The sequence below is a fragment of the Lepidochelys kempii genome, chromosome 3 (genome assembly GCF_965140285.1).
Source record: "Lepidochelys kempii isolate rLepKem1 chromosome 3, rLepKem1.hap1, whole genome shotgun sequence".
NCBI lineage: Eukaryota > Metazoa > Chordata > Testudines > Cheloniidae > Lepidochelys > Lepidochelys kempii.
Window position 1 is genome coordinate 38,308,521 of NC_136382.1, and position 18,146 is coordinate 38,326,666.

The 18,146-nt window shown below is 39.8% G+C and overlaps 1 protein-coding gene across 1 annotated transcript in view; it reads right to left on the minus strand.

Moving 5' to 3' along the window:
• SNTG2 (syntrophin gamma 2) overlaps positions 1-18,146 on the minus strand; it is a 295,545-nt gene that overhangs the window by 86,221 nt on the left and 191,178 nt on the right. Inside the window, exon 12 of the mRNA XM_078851956.1 lies at positions 919-1,035. Coding sequence (XP_078708082.1) covers positions 919-1,035 — 117 coding nt within the window. The remainder of the gene's footprint in view (positions 1-918; positions 1,036-18,146) is intronic.

An 18,146-nucleotide genomic window follows, 5' to 3' on the forward strand; every position in this document is an offset into this window, starting at 1 on the left:
TTTACCATACTCCAGTAAGACGGTTTACATTTAAAGTGCCTGGATTTGCTCCTATTTCACCTGAAAGCAATGGAAGTTATACTGTTGACTTCAGTGGGGGCATAAATAGGCAGTTTATTTGCAGCTGTTTTTTAATGTTCCTTTTTGTTCTTTACAATTTTTTTTTTCCTGAGAGCAACAGCACTCTATTGTATAAGTGGAAGAAACAGAAGAATAGGAAGGTTATGATGTGGTATGGTATGGATTCTTTTGAGATTTTTAGAATGCTCTAATTTATTTTTATTCAGTTTCTTTCAGTGAAATTTTAGTACTCTTGAAAGGTACGGGATTAGTCAACTGCGGAGACTGAGGTCCTCCATTTTATCTACAGAAAAAGTACAACTCTGACAGTACCACTACACGTTATCTTACACTACCTCACCGGTATGCTGTAACCTTTGGGGAATGTCTCATGCCTAGGAGGCGGTGTAGGGATAATTCATCCCCTGTGAACGTTCAACACATCACCTTTTGGCAAAGATCAACACTCGTTAGTGCTAACTGTGATATGGACTCCTTTCTTAAAGGAGCTAGAGTAAGTACCAGCTCATTTCACATACAGGTAGGCATCAGAGCAAATGTAAGATAGCAAATTTTGGTCACAACCAACTTGAGGGGAATTTGAACCAGTGCCTTAAAAACAAAAGCTCTGTGTCCCATTAACAATCCAGTTTTCCCAGAACTTTATGGCTGGGATTATCAAAAGCGCCTCAGGAATGGCAAATTGCAATTCAATAGGATTTGGGTGCCTAACTCTCTTAGGCTTATTTGAAAATCTCAGCCTAAACCTTTATTTAGTAGGAAAGAATTCATTTCCAGTGCTTACAAAAGGATTGCACCAGTAATCGAAACCTTACAAAAAATAAATTGATTTCTTACCGGTGGAGTGCTGAAAATGTAGAAGGATGAACCCTTCAGTGCCAGGAACTTGTATTTGTAGACTTGAGATGAATCAGTTCCCTCGAGTCTTTCATTCACCCAGCCCATATGAATAATCTGCAGAGTAAAACCTTTGAAAAATTAGAACTCAAACTTCAACAGCAGCATAATATACCCTTTACATAGGAGTTCTCCCTCTCCCTAGAACACAACTCAGTTAATGGAGGGCAGCGGCCTTAGATTTGAAACCTGTTGTCCCATCCTCCCCTTTGCCTTCCTCAGCCCTGCTCCCTAAATTATACTCCATGCCAGTGTGTAGGGAGCTCCCCTAGAGGTGTGATCCATATTGCACAGGCTCTCTGAATCCTTTCTGCCCTGTGCAGCAGTATCACATTGATATCCTGTGTGTTGAGTGTGTGCTTCAGCTATGAGGGAAAGTGGATGGGACTGGACCCATAAATATTAAGGATAGGGAAACTTATTCTGATAAAAAAGCTGTCCAAATCTTTTCCCACACTTCAACCCAGCCATTTAGGGTGGTTCCAAAAATGTCACTTATTTAACGCTCTATGCGCTGCTGCAATTTCTGGTTTTTGCCAGGATCTGAAATAGCGATATTGAAATATTACAAGAAGGCTGTTCCCACAGTATTTGTGGCCCAGTGAAAACCGGGCAGCACTAGTAATTCTATGAGAGTTGCTTCTAAACAAAAGACACGTGGATAAGTCCATAGGCTTATCTGAAACCAAGTGGTTCACTAGATATTGAAGTTTGCCCATAACTAAAAGAATTATATCACATTCTCTTCTTCCAGGGGGTTTACACTTGCATACATTTCTTCAAATGAGAACTGTAGGTGTTTCTGTGCTGGTAGAATCAAATTCCAAGGGCTTTTGTTGCTCATCTCACAAATGTTTGATTTACTTTAAAGTTATTACAAATAAATTTGTAATTATTTTACAATTATTTTAAAAGTTGTTTAAGTAAGATTTTATTATCTCTTTCTGAGCTAGATAAACCCTGAAGAACCACATTCTAGCACAGTGCTAGTACACTAGCTGGTATGTTTAATTTCACATCACCATGCTCACTATATGGCCTTTAATATGCCTTGAAATATTTATCTGGCTTCAATTATAGTGCTCTGCAAATCTTCAAATGTAAATGGCCAATCTTGATGCCCTTGCTGAGTTTTTGTACTCAGCATGGAATTTCCAAAGTACCTAAGTAACTGACGAGCACAAGTTCCACGGCACTTCTGAAATCTCGCCCTCAGCCCGCACACAACACAGAACCTTACTTGAAACCAGTGGGAATTTAGCCTGAGTAAGGGATGCATTAACATGTGTAGAAACTTCAGGATTCATCCCCAAGTGAGATTCGAAGAGAAGAAGTGACTCATTTGTATTATGAAATTAAGATAAACTTTTGAATGTGACCAGAGCATGGAGCTGAAACAATGTACAGTAAGAGCACAGACTGAACGCAGAAACACATTGCTGTGGTCACATTTTTATCTTAGCATGACTCATACATTGTTGTCTAGCTCTGTTATTTAATACATAATTATCTCTGCTATCAGTTAACTTATTTTAAAAAATATTCTATACCAACATAGTGCTATTGCTTCTCTACTCTCTTCTACTGAACAATAACTTTCATTAAAATGTTAATGTTGTAGGAAACAGTGCAGTAAATACAGTAGACCTTCCAATTCTCACTTTGCTATTGTGTAAACTCAATAATTCTCACCAAAATATTGCTTCACCACTCACCAGCACAGCTTTAATAACTGAATGCTCACACACTTCATTACTTTAACAAAATATACCACAGTACTGCTCAGACTCTCCTACAAACAATAGCACAGATTGCTTAAACTTGCATGTCATTATCATAATAAATAAAGGGCAATAGCCAAAACAAAGGAACAAAGTACATTTTGTGATGCCAGATCCTTGATATTTTTTACAATCATATTTTTTGCTAATTTGCTAACCTTGTTAACCCACGTTGGGTTTCCCAGTCATTATTGGAAAGTAAATTAGATACTATTACAGAGTCAAAGATAGAGTGCTGTGAATGATAATAATTTGCAGTTCTAATGACCCCCTTTCAAATCTAAGGATCTCAAAGCTTCATAATAATTGCTAGGGAAAATGGGACATAGTCAGACAATGTAACATGCTCAGGTCATACTTCAAATCAAATATTGCAGAGCCAACAAAATTATAGCTACATCTCCTATATCTCAATCCTGTTCCTTTAAAACAGTAGATCGAGGAAAAGAGGTTGTTTTTGTTTAAGGTTCGGACAGGGAAATCAGAAGACTGATATTCTATTTCTGGTCCTCCACATAGTTCATGTGTGAACTTGGATAAGACACTTACCCTCTTTATGGCTATGTCTTCACTGAAGAAAAAAAAAAGGAACATGTTTACATTGAGGAAGTTATCTTGATGTAAAATCCCAGTAGTGACAAGACACTAGTTTATACTTCAGTGTAGCTAGGCAAGATAAATCCCAGGTGGGGGAATATAGTGTTGGCCTTGACAAGCTGCACTGAGGTTAAAACCTACCTGTGCCTTATCTCCAGGAGGATTTTATACCAAGATAGTTATCTCAATTTGCCTATCCCAGTGTAAGAACACACCTTTTTTGCAGTGAAGATATGGCATGTGCCACAGTTTCCTCTCTGTATATGGATATCACAGAGTTGTGAGGACTGCATCTTTAGTATTTGTAAAGTGTTCTGAGATCCTTGAATGCAAGATGTTATAGAAGTGCAAAGTATTATGACTCCAGTCGAGCACTTAAGAAATCCCATTCCTATTTAGCAAAACACTTAAGCATATATTTTAATTTTAAGCACAGGCTTAACGTTCACTGTGCTTTGTTGAAGAGGGAATGATTTAGGCACGTGCTTAAGTGCTTTTACTGAACCGGTGCCTGTATTATTATTCCATGTTACTGTGATGGTTAGTGTCAAAAGATTTGGTTTGAATACATCCTTCTCCATGACATACCCAGACTCTCAATTGTCTGCAAACTTTGGATTGAAGTCTCATGGTAAGATGGTCACTTTGATTTCAACTCCATATGCAGCACAGAGAAGTGCATAGGTACTAAGAAAAGAAAAACTACTCAAATAGTAGTTAACTGGACTTTGATCTGGTTCAATTCAAATTTCCAGTACATATTCAAGTCAGTTTTTATTTAACTCAAACTGATTTTCTCCTTCCTTTTAATAAACAATTTATTTATATCATTTAAATGGCGAAATTCTGCTTGCACGAGTCTTTGCAGAATCAGAGAATAATGGTGTGTTTATAATGCTGTAAACACAATAAAAGATTTTAGAAATCTAATCACTGTGCCTGATTTGTTAGTGCCAATCAGTAGATAACAAAATTTTGTCGTTATGTTCTTACAATTTTGCATCTACAACTGATTTTTCACTCAGAATGTTGGCACACTGCTAAAAGCCATTTTGTTACATTTTAGTTCAAAAAGCAGGGGAAAACTCATTTGAATTCAATTAAAGCTACCCAAATATGCACTCAAAATTTGAACTGAACGTACACATCAGTTGGACTACTCACTTAAATTTATGCACGTGCTGAAGTTTTTGCTGGAATGGGCATAGAGGGCAGGCTGAGGCCATTTGAAAATGTGGTCCTTTTATTAGCTGAATTATTTCTGAACTCTAATATCATCCATTTAATTTATAATGGAAGCAAACAGATGGATGATCACAAGGTGGACTAATGACTCTACTCTATCAAAGTCTATAGAAAATCAAACACACAGCAATACCTCAATTACATTTCAAACACACTGGACTGCAGAAAATATTCCATAGTGCCCAGTTTGCTTGATTGAAATAGCCCTCAAAATTAACAGCTCAAAATGATAAAAAATAATTAGTTATGACAGCTAAGTTTTATATGCATAACAATGTATGCACAAACCAGATATTGTAGAGCTACAGCTCCAAGAAACAAAAGAAAAGCCACCAAGCAGAAAGCCAAATAGAAGAATATTACAAAAGTAAATAGCGATTGTACCCTTAAAAGGTAGTTGAAAATGAAGAAAAAGAAATGTTTTGTCTCCCATACTCGATGATAGTTCCCTAGACATGCCAGAAAATGATTAAGTGACTTTCAATTTTCAGTAAAAAACAAAACAAAACAACAAAAAAAGAGCAGCAATTATTTAACTTCACTTTGTCAAAAGATCCTGGGGGAAAAAAAGTAATTTTTTGTGCTGTAAAGTAGAAGTGAAAGTATTGCTTTGCAGACTTATGCCATTTCATATAAAAGAATACAAAAATTTATCTGGTAAACCTGGGAGGTGAGTTAAAGCCTTATATAAATTAGAACACGACCAATGACTTTAAAGTTTCTGAACTGAGGGCTGTCATCAAAATAGCATCAGACACTTAACTTCAGTGACTGTTAGCTGTGAGTAAACAGAATTCAGAATTTCCTGGCATTTATAAAATATATTCATTCATTGGATGCCTAAATCAATAAATGTTAATAATGAATCCATATTTTCTTAATGAAGTGATGAATAAGGAGCAAAAAATAAACTGTTCCATACATTCAAAAGAATTCCCTCATCAGACTTTTACTGCTGATTTAATGTGTGTGTGCGTGTATGTATACACACATATATATATATATATATACACACACACACTGAAGAGGCTACAGTATAGCAAAATGATGTACAATTTTTTGTTAGGCATCTTGCTATGATAAAAATTAAGAAGGCAAATAAAATTATATCTCGGGTCCTTTGTTTGATCTTTTTATTCAAATACAAATTATCAGTTAGCAACAGCAGTTTTTTTAAAAGAGATATTATGGGAAATAAATTAGTAGCTGCTTTTGCATCTCTATTATGGTGCATGTCTCAAGAAAATAAACAAATGGCAATCAAAGCTAGATAGATTTCTAAAACACTTGATATATATAAAAAATCAACATTGTAAATGCTGGAATAATAATTATATAATGGTGACAGGTTTCAGAGTGGTAGCCGTGTTAGTGTGTGTCAGCAAAAAACAAACAAACAAAGAGGAGTACTTGTGGCACCTTAAAAAAACTACAAAAAAAACTTTTGTAGGGATATTCAGGATGGCCCATTTCAAACAGTTGACAAGAAGGTCTGAGTAACAGCATGGGAAAAATTAGCATGGGGAAATAGCTTTTACTATTTGTGTAATGACCCATCCACTCCCAGTCTTTATTCAGGCCTAATTTAATGGTGTCCAGTTTGCAAATTAATTCCAATTCTGCAGTTTCTCATTGGAGTCTGTTTTTGAAGCTTTTTTGTTGGAGAATTGGACTTTTAGGTCTGAAATTGAGTGACTAGGGAGGTTGAAGTGTTCTCTGACTTGTTTTTGAATGTTATAATTCTTGATGTCTGATTTGTGTACATTTATTCTTTCACGTAGAGATTGTCCGGTTTGGCCAATGTACATGGCAGAGGGGCATGGCTGGCACAAACAAACAAACATTTTCTCCTGCTGATAATAGCCCACCTTAATTGACTAGTCTCATTACAGATGGTATGGCAACGCCCATTTGTTCATGTTCTCTGTGTGTATATCATTTGTTCATGTTCTCTGTGTGTATATACCTACCTAGGGAGGTGGTAGAATCTCCTTCGTTAGAGGTTTTTAAGGTCAGGCTTGACAAAGCCCTGGCTGGGATGATTTAACTGGGAATTGGTCCTGCTTCGAGCAGGGGGTTGGACTAGATGACCTTCTGGGGTCCCTTCCAACCCTGATATTCTATGATTCTATGATTCTATATATATATCTATATATCTATATATATATCTTCCTACTGTATTTTCCACTGCATGCATCCGATGAAGTGGGTTTTAGCCCACGGAAGCTTATGCCCAAATAATTATATAATGGGTTATTTTAACTATCTCAAGATACACTGGTCTAACTGCCTATTGACACATGGATTGGACAAACAATTTATTAATACCATAAATAGTTGGTTTTCAGAGTTTCACAAACGACTCTTGTAACTCAATTCTATGAACCTTTAAAATGAAGATATTTAAACTATGAAGAAAACTATCACAAACTAGGATAAAGAGGAACTATTTTTTTAAAATCCTTAGTATCCATAGACAAACCAAAATTTATTTTAAAAAGGAGAAAGATGTATATAATTTTGAACAAACAGGAATAAAAACTACTATGGCTAAGCAGGAATAGGAATGCATAAGTATATAAGTCCTAAAAATGCATCCTTTGGAAATCTTGTTTGCTACCTTATGGTTGACAATAAATCTTTGTAGGATCGTGCTCCAAAAAGTCAAGAGCAGAGTCAATGTGCAAAAATCCTTGTCCCCCTTCCACTACATCTTTATTGAATGGGCGTTTCCAGAATTTTTTATTTTTGATGAAGGAAAGGTGAGTGCTTTGTGCACAATATTGGTCAGGTTATTTAAAACATAAAGATCATCACAGAGCAAGGCAAAGTTGACAAAGGTAGCAGGCAAGAGGGAGGCTATGGTGAAGACTGTTCTCAGTGGTATCAAATGACAGAACAAGTTGCAGTGGGGGAGGTTTAGGTTGGATATTAGGAAAAACTTTTTCACTAGGAGGGTGGTGAAGCACTGGAATGGATTACTTAGGGAGGTGGTGGAATCTCTTTCCTTGGAGGTTTTTAAGGTCAGGCTTGACAAAACCCTGGCTGGGCTAATTTAGTTGGGGACTGGTCCAGCTTTGAGCAGGGGGTTGGACTAGATGACCTCCTGAGGTCCCTTCCATATGATTCTATGGTTCTATGAAATGTAGAAGCCAAATAAGAATAAAAGATAAATGCAACCAGAATTTTTCTTAAATAATAAATAAAATAAATAAATAAATGAATAAATAAATAATAATAATAATAATAATAACAGCTTGGGGGAGGTGATCAGGAAGGTGAAAATTACAAAATCAGGAATGAGGCAGAATTGCTAGCAAGGTCTGACCCCAAGCAAATGCCTGTCCTCACTCCCAAAGCTCATTTTATCCCAGTCCTTTTTATTTCCTATTACCAAACATGAGTAAAAGAAACATCTATTTTTTTTTAAATGACAGCTTAGACTGTGACATCACATGACTCCAGGAGATGGGACACTAGTCATGTTCCTAATGAGTCTCTGCATTAATGCAACCCTGCACATCCACACGTAACCACTCCTCTTCAATTCATACAGCCCTCCCTTAGTTCTCACTTTCTCCCTCAGCCCCACTCCTCGTCAGTGCCTAATTTGTGCTGGGGCTGAGCCCTGGCACCTCTAGGCTTGGCAGTTCATAGCCACAGCACCTCTGGGCTCCCAGCCAGCCACCAACATTCTCCATACCATGCCATGACCTGCCCTGCTGCTGGTGGTGCTGAGCTGAATGCCCAGCCTGCAGAGCCTACTCTCTGCTCACCCACCAGTGCTTAATTTGTGCGGGGGCTTGCTGAAGCTGAGCTCCGGCACTCTTTCCTTACAAATTAAGCACTGCCCCTTGTATACCTATGATCTCATTTTCTTCTTCTCTTACTGACTTCCCCTCCCCAAAACTTATTCATTCCCTCCCTACCACTCCCCTTCACTCTCTCACACACAACTTATTCTTCTCTCCTTTTCTCTCCTCATTACACACTCTCACTCACCCAGCCACTCTTTTCCCTCTCTCTTTCTGTTCCCCTCTGCAAACTCTCCCTCCCTTTCCCTGCTCTTCAGACAGGCACTCTCAATCTCTCTGCCTGGAGATTCTCCCACTCTTGTCTTTCTCTTCTTGCCACTCCTAAACTTTCAGTAGTTTACCTCAGTGTGAAGGAGAGAAGTCTGCTGCATAACAGCATAAAGCAGCCCTGCAAGATCTCTGTTTCCTCCTCTCCCTGCAGTTGTTGCAGGGACCCAGGGTTACACCAACAAGGAGTGTGTGTGTGGTGGGAGGGAATGGTTTGGTCCAGAAAAGCATCACACAGAGAAGCAGCAGCACATGTGTATATTTTAGTGGGAAAGGGCAGAAGCCTTTTGGTTTAGTCCCCACTCATAGGTAGGCAGAATTGAAAGGAGCATTCCTAAAGAAGTGGAGGGACAAGTTGTGAGGGCAACATGTCCCGCCCATTTCCCCCAGTGATTGTACCTATGGAAGAGAAGCTGAAGGCAGAGACCAGGTGGAAAGCCAAATACAGAACATACTTCTAGATCCTAGACAATGGTAGCCCTGTACAGCCCTGTACTGTTTATATTTGTTACTTTATCTAAAAAAACTTTAAGAGAGATTGAAGAAGTCTAGAGAAGATGCTTAGAAGTTTGGCAGGATATTGCAATGACTAGGGGGACATTTAATTTGAAAAGACATGACTTCAGTTGAAAAGTTCAAAATTATGAAGGAGAATTCATAATATGAAATAAGGGAACATTTGATTAAATTAAGTGGGAGATCACAAAGGGAAATGCTTACTTCACACTACATATAATGAACCTCTGAACACAGTCACAATAACTTAACCAAACCCTGTGGCTGAATTGTAGTAGCCAATGACTACTAACCACATATGTATCTAGGGAAACTAAGGGCTCAATATTATCATTATCAAAGCCACATTTGGGGTTGGGTCATATCTCCCCTGCTTTTGTGGGAGTTAGGGGAAAAATTACTCTGAAAAAAAAAACAATTCCTCTTAGATACTTGGAATGCAGAGAGAGTGCACTAACTGATTCAGGAGATGCAGAACATAGAATCATAGAATATCAGAGGTGGAAGGGACCTCAGGAGGTTATCTAGTCCAATACCCTGCTCAAAGCAGGACCAAGATATCTCCTTCTGCTGTGCTACTCCCAGTCGCAGGCAGGCCCCGCCATCAGCCTGCAGCCCAGAGTGGTAGGACCGTCTCAGTCAGACAGTGGTAGGAAAACAGCCAGACCTGTCAGAGGTGTGCATATGAGAGGAACTAAAAGCACAGCTTGCCTTGTAACTGTGATGAATGCAATGATGGATGGGGTGGATTACCAAAGGGGGTGCAGGAATGGAGCAGTATTGTAATTCCCTAAGCCCTAAGCACAGGCAGTTACTTGGGCTGCACAGGAGATACTTTCCACCCATATACTTAACAGGCACAATCAGGATCCAAGATAATGGTAAGGCAATATATAATCAGACTGCAGCACATAATATGCTTATCACAGGGCAGTGGGAGGGATGATTTGCCACTGATTTACATGTACAGTTCTCTTGCTGATGTGTGGGGAGCGAACCATTTTACACAGAGCATCAAGTATAAGCCATAGTTTAAGTAAGGATGGTTGATAGCTGACTTGATGGACCTTTGTTAGTGATCAATTAATACTTATTAAGAAAATAATCTATTTTATGTATCAGAGGGGTAGCTGTGTTAATCTGGATCTGTAAAAGCAGCAAAGAGTCCTGTGGCACCTTATAGACTAACAGACACATTGGAGCATAAGCTTTCGTGGGTGAATACCCTAAGTGGGTATTCACCCACGAAAGCTTATGCTCCAATACGTCTGTTAGCCTATAAGGTGCCACAGGATTCTTTGCCGAATCTATTTTATAAATCTTTTTGACAAGTTCACCAAAGCACATCAGTGTCATGTCTACTATTTTTAATACTTTTACATTTGTAAATTGTTCTATTAATTACATTGTGCATGGAATTTCTTATCCTTGGACATGATAATGGTCAAGATCATGTTTTGCAGCTACAGGGTTCATTGTACTGTTGAAAATTTGCTTGGTTAAATGCATAGATACTAAATAACATTTATAAATGCTGCTTTTAATTTTTATAATCCAGCGTAATATTGGTTAACTACCCATTCATGATTACATGTGTCTTGGTTATCTGTGCTTTTATAGATTCATAGTGACCTGTGCTTTTAGACTCCTTGTAGTCGCTTTCGAGTGCACCCTTCTAGAGACAGGTTTGGCTGCCTTCATGCAGCCCTAACACTCTTAAAATGAACCTCTGGGCTGCACCCTTTCCCTACCCTCCATGCTAATTTAACAAGCTCAACTGAGTTTGGCCTCTGTAAGCCCCTTTTCTCCATAAGTCAGACCAACGAGCCGATTAAAGTGATTCAAAAACAGGTTCGTCAAAACAAAGCATTATTTATTCTTTCACCCACAGGTGCAGAGCGTGCAGAGCGCAAGTGTAAAACAAAATAGGCCTATACACACATTTCCCCTCACCAACAATTTAATCTTTCCTTGGAAGCTATGGTAAGCTCCATTCAGCCCAGTTACCCTCATCTCTAGGCTCAAGAAGCAGCCTGCTTGCTGCAGCTTCTGTCCGTGTTGACTCAGCCTGTGTATCAGCCTCAGTCTGCTGGCAACCTTTCTTCTCCTCCTCCCTCCCCTTCCTGCCTAGGCTAGTATCTTTAAGGTTTTAATATACCGTTTGATCCTAAAATCAGCCTGGGAAGAGTAAACTTTGCAAACCTAGCGCGTGACAGACCGGGGATTATTTCCCACTTAATGATTTCCCCAAGGACTCTTGGTATTCCCTAGGACAGCACCTTCTCTTTGCCATTGTTTAGTTTCCTGTTGGTTTTCTGCTTACAGCCTACTTTTGAGTTAAGTCTATGCATTCAGGCAGGATAATATCACACAGATAAAGTGCACACAATATTTATAAAAATATAATATACAGAACTTGTTCACTCTCCAAAACATGTCATAATATGTTTCTCTAATATTAAGAACATGTATCATTGTATCAATAATTTTAGCATATACAAGGCCAGATCCTCAGCAGCAGCTATGGAGTAGTCAGTGGAGGGAGGGCTGCACAGAAGAGTCCTTTCCTTATCCTGGTGTTCCTCTACTTCATGCTGGCTTCATGCACATTTGAGAAACAATTTGTACTTGTTGCCCCCGGCCTCATGACCGTTGGTCATTACTGGGATGCAAGGGAGTCCCAGCCACACCTTGTGCACTAATAGCTGTGAGAGGTGGAAGCATAGGGTTAGCTATAGTGGCATCTATAAAACCCAAAAGTCACCTATGCATGGGAGAGCCTATGTAGAATGAATCAAATTAGTTTAGGGTTGCTTTATGCTAGAGGACAATGAAAAGCATTCAGAGTGCGGCTCCAACTCAGGGCCAGTAAGTACAACACACAAGTGTGACAAATATTGTGGCCTTTTGATGCAGTTAAAATTTTACTTTGAAGGCTTATTTTCTCCTGTTACTGTTTAGTGAAAATTTCCTTATGCATCCAATAAAGATAAGACCTTTTCTCCGGTTTTCATGGTTAAGCTCATCTATCATATTCTGGAGATCACATATGTTGGATACCAACAAAACAAGATTCAGAGTGTCGGAATCTAAGTATGTTTCTCCTCTCTAACCCCTTTCTGTTCAGTTCAATCTGTAGAAAATGTTTTTGAAATAAATCATAAATAGTCTTTGCTTTGATAAAGACTGTCACAACCTTTTATCTCTTTGTAGTTTTATTCCCCCCTCTGTATTTTTCCCTAACATCTTCCCTTGCTAATACCTCACAGTCCCAGCCACTGTGTGTTTGTTATTTAATTCTCATGCAAGTCATGCTTTGATGTACTTTCTACCAGAAATCAGAATTAATTTTCCAAATTGAGTGTAAATGTTCATTCTTATTATTTTCATATAACCTAGGTTTATTTCTGTTCTGTTTATGCTGATCACTTATGCTCCCTCTCTCCCCCCAGACTGTGGTTAGTATCTCAGCAGTCTGTGGTCATAATCTATTTAACTGTTTGTGATTTCTCATCTTTAGTTCTTCCTATGTCTTGCACATTACTTGAGGCCAGATTCTGCTTACTAAGGTTGAGTGGTAACTAACTTATTTTAAATAAATAAGGCAACTTGTGAAGTAAGGTACTATTCAATCTGAGTAGGCATGGCAAAATTGGCCCTTGGTTATGTTCTTTTTCTTAGCTCTATCTATTTAACCAGTACTAAAAGCAGCATAAAGTAAACCTAAAAAGTTGTTCTCCTCCTGACTAACCAAAGGGTCAGATTGCCTCCTCCTCCACAGTGGAGGAAATGAAAATTTCCTCAATCCTCAGCTTGACCAAGAGAGGCACTGAAGTAGAAAGCAAAACCCATGCTTCCTTTAGATCATATAAAGGACCACACATGCATGCTGTGCAAAAGTATTAAATTTTGTTTGACTCCAGTTTTGGCTGTGGAAGCTTCGGATAGGAAAGATGCCAAGGGAAGAGTCCAGTGCCATGGAGCTGAGTGGAGGGACAGTATGTCCCCGAGGCAATGTGGAGGAACAGTCTTTGTGCAGGCATCTCTCTCATCTAGCAGCTCTTCTATGATCCAAGGCATCTGGAGGCTGAATCTCCCTCCCCATGACAGAAGAGTACAGAGAAAATGTGAGGAGAACTCCCAGTTTCCAGCCTCCAATGTGGGTTTTTCTCCACAGGGAATTTTTTTTTGGGGGGGCTTATTGCTGTTGTGCTTTGCAACTTCAAAAATGTGAGCCAATATCAGCTGACTCACAAACCCCAAAGTCTTTCTGATATGAGGGGAGATTTCTGGAATGTTAATTCACATGATTAGAAGTTTGAGAGTATTTTCTGAAACTCAGTAGTCTCTCATTTATCTGAGTGAAGAAAGTGAGATCTAGTGAAATCACAGAACTGCAAGCTAAGATTTCCTGAGTTGAATGAGTCAAATTTCGATGAGTCGAAAAAATAGTAAATATGGCAGGCGACCAGCTTGGCTTAACGGTGAAATCCTAGCGGCTCTTAAACAGAAAAAAGAAGCTTACAAGCAGTGGAAGGTTGGACATATGACCAGGGAAGAGTATAAAAATATTGCTCGGGCATGTAGGAATGAAATCAGGAGGGCCAAATCGCACCTGGAGCTGCAGCTAGTGAGAGATGTCAAGAGTAACAAGAAGGATTTCTTCAGGTATGTTGGCAACAAGAAGAAAGCCAAGGAAAGTGTGGGCCCCTTAATGAATGAGGGAGGCAACCTAGTGACAGAGGATGTGGAAAAAGCTAATGTACTCAATGCTTTTTTTGCCTCTGTCTTCACTAACAAGGTCAGCTCCCAGACTGCTGCGCTGGGCATCACAACATGGGGAATAGATGCCAGCCCTCTGTGGATAAAGAGGTGGTTAGGGACTATTTAGAAAAGCTGGACGTGCACAAGTCCATGGGGCTGGACGAGTTGCATCTGAGAGTGCTAAAGGAATTGGCGGCTGTGATTGCAGAGCCATTGGCCATTATCTTTGAAAACTCGTGGTGAACGGGGGAAGACCCAGATGACTGGAAATGGCTAATGTAGTGCCAATCTTTAAAAAAGGGAAGAAGGAGGATCCTGGGAAATACAGGCCAGTCAGCCTCACCTCAGTCCCCAGAAAAATCATGGAGCAGGTCCTCAAAGAATCAATCCTGAAGCACTTAGATGAGAGGAAAGTGATCAGGAACAGTCAGCATAGATTCACCAAGGGAAGGTCATGCCTGACTAATCTAATCACCTTCTATGATGAGATTACTGGTTCTGTGGATTAAGGGAAAGCAGTGGATGTATTGTTTCTTGACTTTAGCAAAGCTTTTGGCACGGTCTCCCACAGTATTCTTGTCAGCAAGTTAAAGAAGTATGGGCTGGATGAATGCACTATAAGGTGGGTAGAAAGTTGGCTAGATTGTCGGGCTCAACGGGTAGTGATCAATGGCTCCATGTCTAGTTGGCAGCCGGTGTCAAGTGGAGTGCCCCAGGGATCGGTCCTGGGGTCGGTTTTGTTCAATATCTTCATAAATGATCTGTAGGATGGTGTGGATTGCACTCTCAGCAAATTTGCGGATGATACTAAACTGGGAGGAGTGGTAGATACGCTGGAGGGCAGGGATAGGATACAGAGGGACCTAGACAAATTGGAGGATTGGGCCAAAAGAAATCTTGAAGGGTTCATGTTTAGCTATTCCACCTGGAAGCAGGCAGGGCACACCCTGACTGTTTTGTAGAAGCAATGCACACATTGCTCTATCCAAGGACAAGGGCTAGATATGAACCATGAGAACTTGATTGTTGGGACAGCAACTGTGGGAAGCTTTCTTAGCCTGGGCTCAAGGCCTGAGAACCAGGATTGTAGTAGATAAAGGATGGTAAATAAGTATATTAATCAACGTCATACATTCCTTTGTGTATCTTTTTGCGGTAGCAGTGTGTAATGCTTAGGGGGGAGAAATATAATAAAAGGAGAAGGTGGAAGGCGGGGGGGGGGGGGCAGAACAGCCCATCTCAGCTGACCAGCCTGCTTGCTTGCATAAAGCTGTGTTCTGTCTCATCATTGAACCGCCACAAAATCTGATGAGGTTCAATAAGGATAAGTGCAAGGTCCTGCATTTAGGACGGAAGAACCCAATGCACAGCTACAGACTAGGGACCAAATGGCTAGGCAGCAGTTCTGCGGAAAAGGACCTAGGGGTGACAGTGGACGAGAAGCTGGATATGAGTCAGCAGTGTGCCCTTGTTGCCAAGAAGGCCAACGGCATTTTGGGATGTATAAGTAGGGGCATAGCGAGCAGATCGAGGGACGTGATCGTCCCCCTCTATTCAACATTGGTGAGGCCTCATCTGGAGTACTGTGTCCAGTTTTGGACCCCACCCTACAAGAAGGATGTGGATAAATTGGAGAGAGGCCAGTGAAGGGCAACAAAAATGATAGGGGTCTGGAACACATGACTTATGAGGAGAGGCTGAGGGAACTGGGATTGTTTAGTCTGCAGAAGAGAAGAATGAGGGGGGGATTTGATAGCTGCTTTCAACTACCTGAGAGGTGGTTCCAGAGAGGATGGTTCTAGACTATTCTCAGTGGTAGAAGACGACAGGACAAGGAGTAATGGTCTCAAGTTGCAGTGGGGGAGGTTTAGGTTGGATATTAGGAAAAACTTTTTCACTAGGAGGGTGGTGAAACCCTGGAATGCGTTACCTAGGGAGGTGGTAGAATCTCCTTCCTTAGAAGTTTTTAAGGTCAGGCTTGACAAAGCCCTGGCTGGGATGATTTAATTGGGGATTGGTCCTGCTTTGAGCAGGGGGTTGGACTAGATGACCTCCTGAGGTCCCTTCCAACCCTGATATTCTATGATTCTATGATTCTATGAAATATGTACCAATTTGTTGTGTGGATTTTTGCAAGTCACTTAACCTTTTTGCTTTGCAGTTCTTCATCTGTAAAATGAGGGTAATAATAGTTATCTACTGCACAGGGGTACTGTGAGGATTAAACATACCTAAGTGAGTAGAGCTAATATTTGTCTAGTGCTTTGAAGTGTTACTTATTTGTCATTACAATTCATTTTTATTTTCACTGAGACTTGAGTTCCCAGAAAATCAGTGAAGATGATCAAGAGAATTTCACAAAGAATTGTGAAACTGTCCTTCATATAAACAAAGTAGGGGCAATTATCAAGACAGATTTTAAGTCTAACCCCCAAGAATTTATGCATTAAGAATGGGAAATATTGATATAGAACATAGCTGAAGCCCAGGTGGGTGTAGAACAGCTACTTAGGTTATGTCTACACTGCAGAAAAGACTTGTGGCAGTGAGTCTCAGAGCCTGGTTCAACTGACTCGGCTTGAAGGACTTATGCTATGAGGCTAAAAATAGCAGTGTAGACATTTGAGCTTGGGCTGGAGCCTGGGCTCTCAGATCCAGTGGTCTCAGAGCCCAGGCTCCAGTCCAAGCCCAAACATCTGCACTATTTTTAGCCTGTAGTGCAAGCCCAAATCAATTGACCCAGGCTGCAGACTTGTTTTTGCAGTGTAGAAATACCCTGAATGGCTGTTCTACACCCAACTGAGTGTCAGACATGTTCTATATCAATATTTCATGTTCTGAGTGCATAAGTCCTAGAACTGTATTTTGAAGTAAACCTTAATCTTTCTAATTTAACAACTAGAAGAAGCTAATTTTAGCAACTTTTTATATATTCAGAAATCATTTGTGTTTATTGTAAGAAAATGAGAAAAAAGAGATTAATGCTATGAGGATGTGCACACTATTTCTTTAAATCTGTAGCAGGAAGCCTAGCAGGAAGGGGCTTGGGAAGCTTCTAAGCAGTCGCTCTATAGTGAAAGAGCTACAGAGAGAAGCCTTAATGCTAATACTATTAAAGTTCCTCGTTCAGTATCAGAAGAAAGGGACTCTCTCTGTGATTCTTTTGCCAAATGAGAGATGATAAAGGCCTGATGCAAAGAGCCCACTGACTTCAATAAGAGTCATACTATTGACACCAATAGACCTTGGATCAGGTCCTAAAAGGACAATACATCATTCTAAACAGGGATCCCCAGGATAAAGAGAAGCGAAGGCTCAGAAAGCACTTCCTTAGTTTAGCATAGTGTAATTTAAATGTACACTAACCCATATTAACATTGCAGACAGGATATTATTTTAACCAATGGAACCAATTAGTATGAGAAATTCTGATATAAGTTAATAGGAGTTTCATGTGTGGAATGGCCGCAGATAAGAATCCACTGTTTTTGAGGCAGCTGAAATATATACCAACTGTGGTACTGTCATCGGTCACCCTGATTCCCACAACTCCAGGTTCTAAATCTCTGTATCCGTACAGATTGCTATCTAGACAAGCCATTGGATGGTGGGACAACTGGGCTCATGAAAAATGAGAGAAAGGCAAAGGCATCATGACACCTGATCTGTGAACATCACTGCAGTGGGGTGAGTCATGCCCTGACAGGTTACAAGTGAGTTCCATTTAGATTACATTACCTTATCTTCAAAACTGGAAAATAAAATCAAATTGCAAATAGAGCTATTGGGAATACCCTGTAAATGTGCTTTACAGCACAAACTAAAAATGATAAATACTGGATTAACCTTTGATCAATACTGCTCTATTAATGTGGAAAAGAAATCACATACTTTTACAGTTTCAATGAGATGGCAGGACGGTAACTCCTATTAGCCTGTAAAAAACCCTACAGATGATTCTGTGTACAGAAAAGTATCTAATTTAATGTTTCATAAAAAATATGCAGTGATTCAATGATGTGTGTCTTTTTGGAAATTGAGTAACAAATCTTACTGCCTCCTGATAATACACTCAAGCGCTTTCCAGTTTGTGGAACAGTATGATAAATTATATCAAGCAGAATCAGAAGGTGATAATGTTTGGACAATGGTCATTGTAAATATCCTGCATGTCTAACAAAAT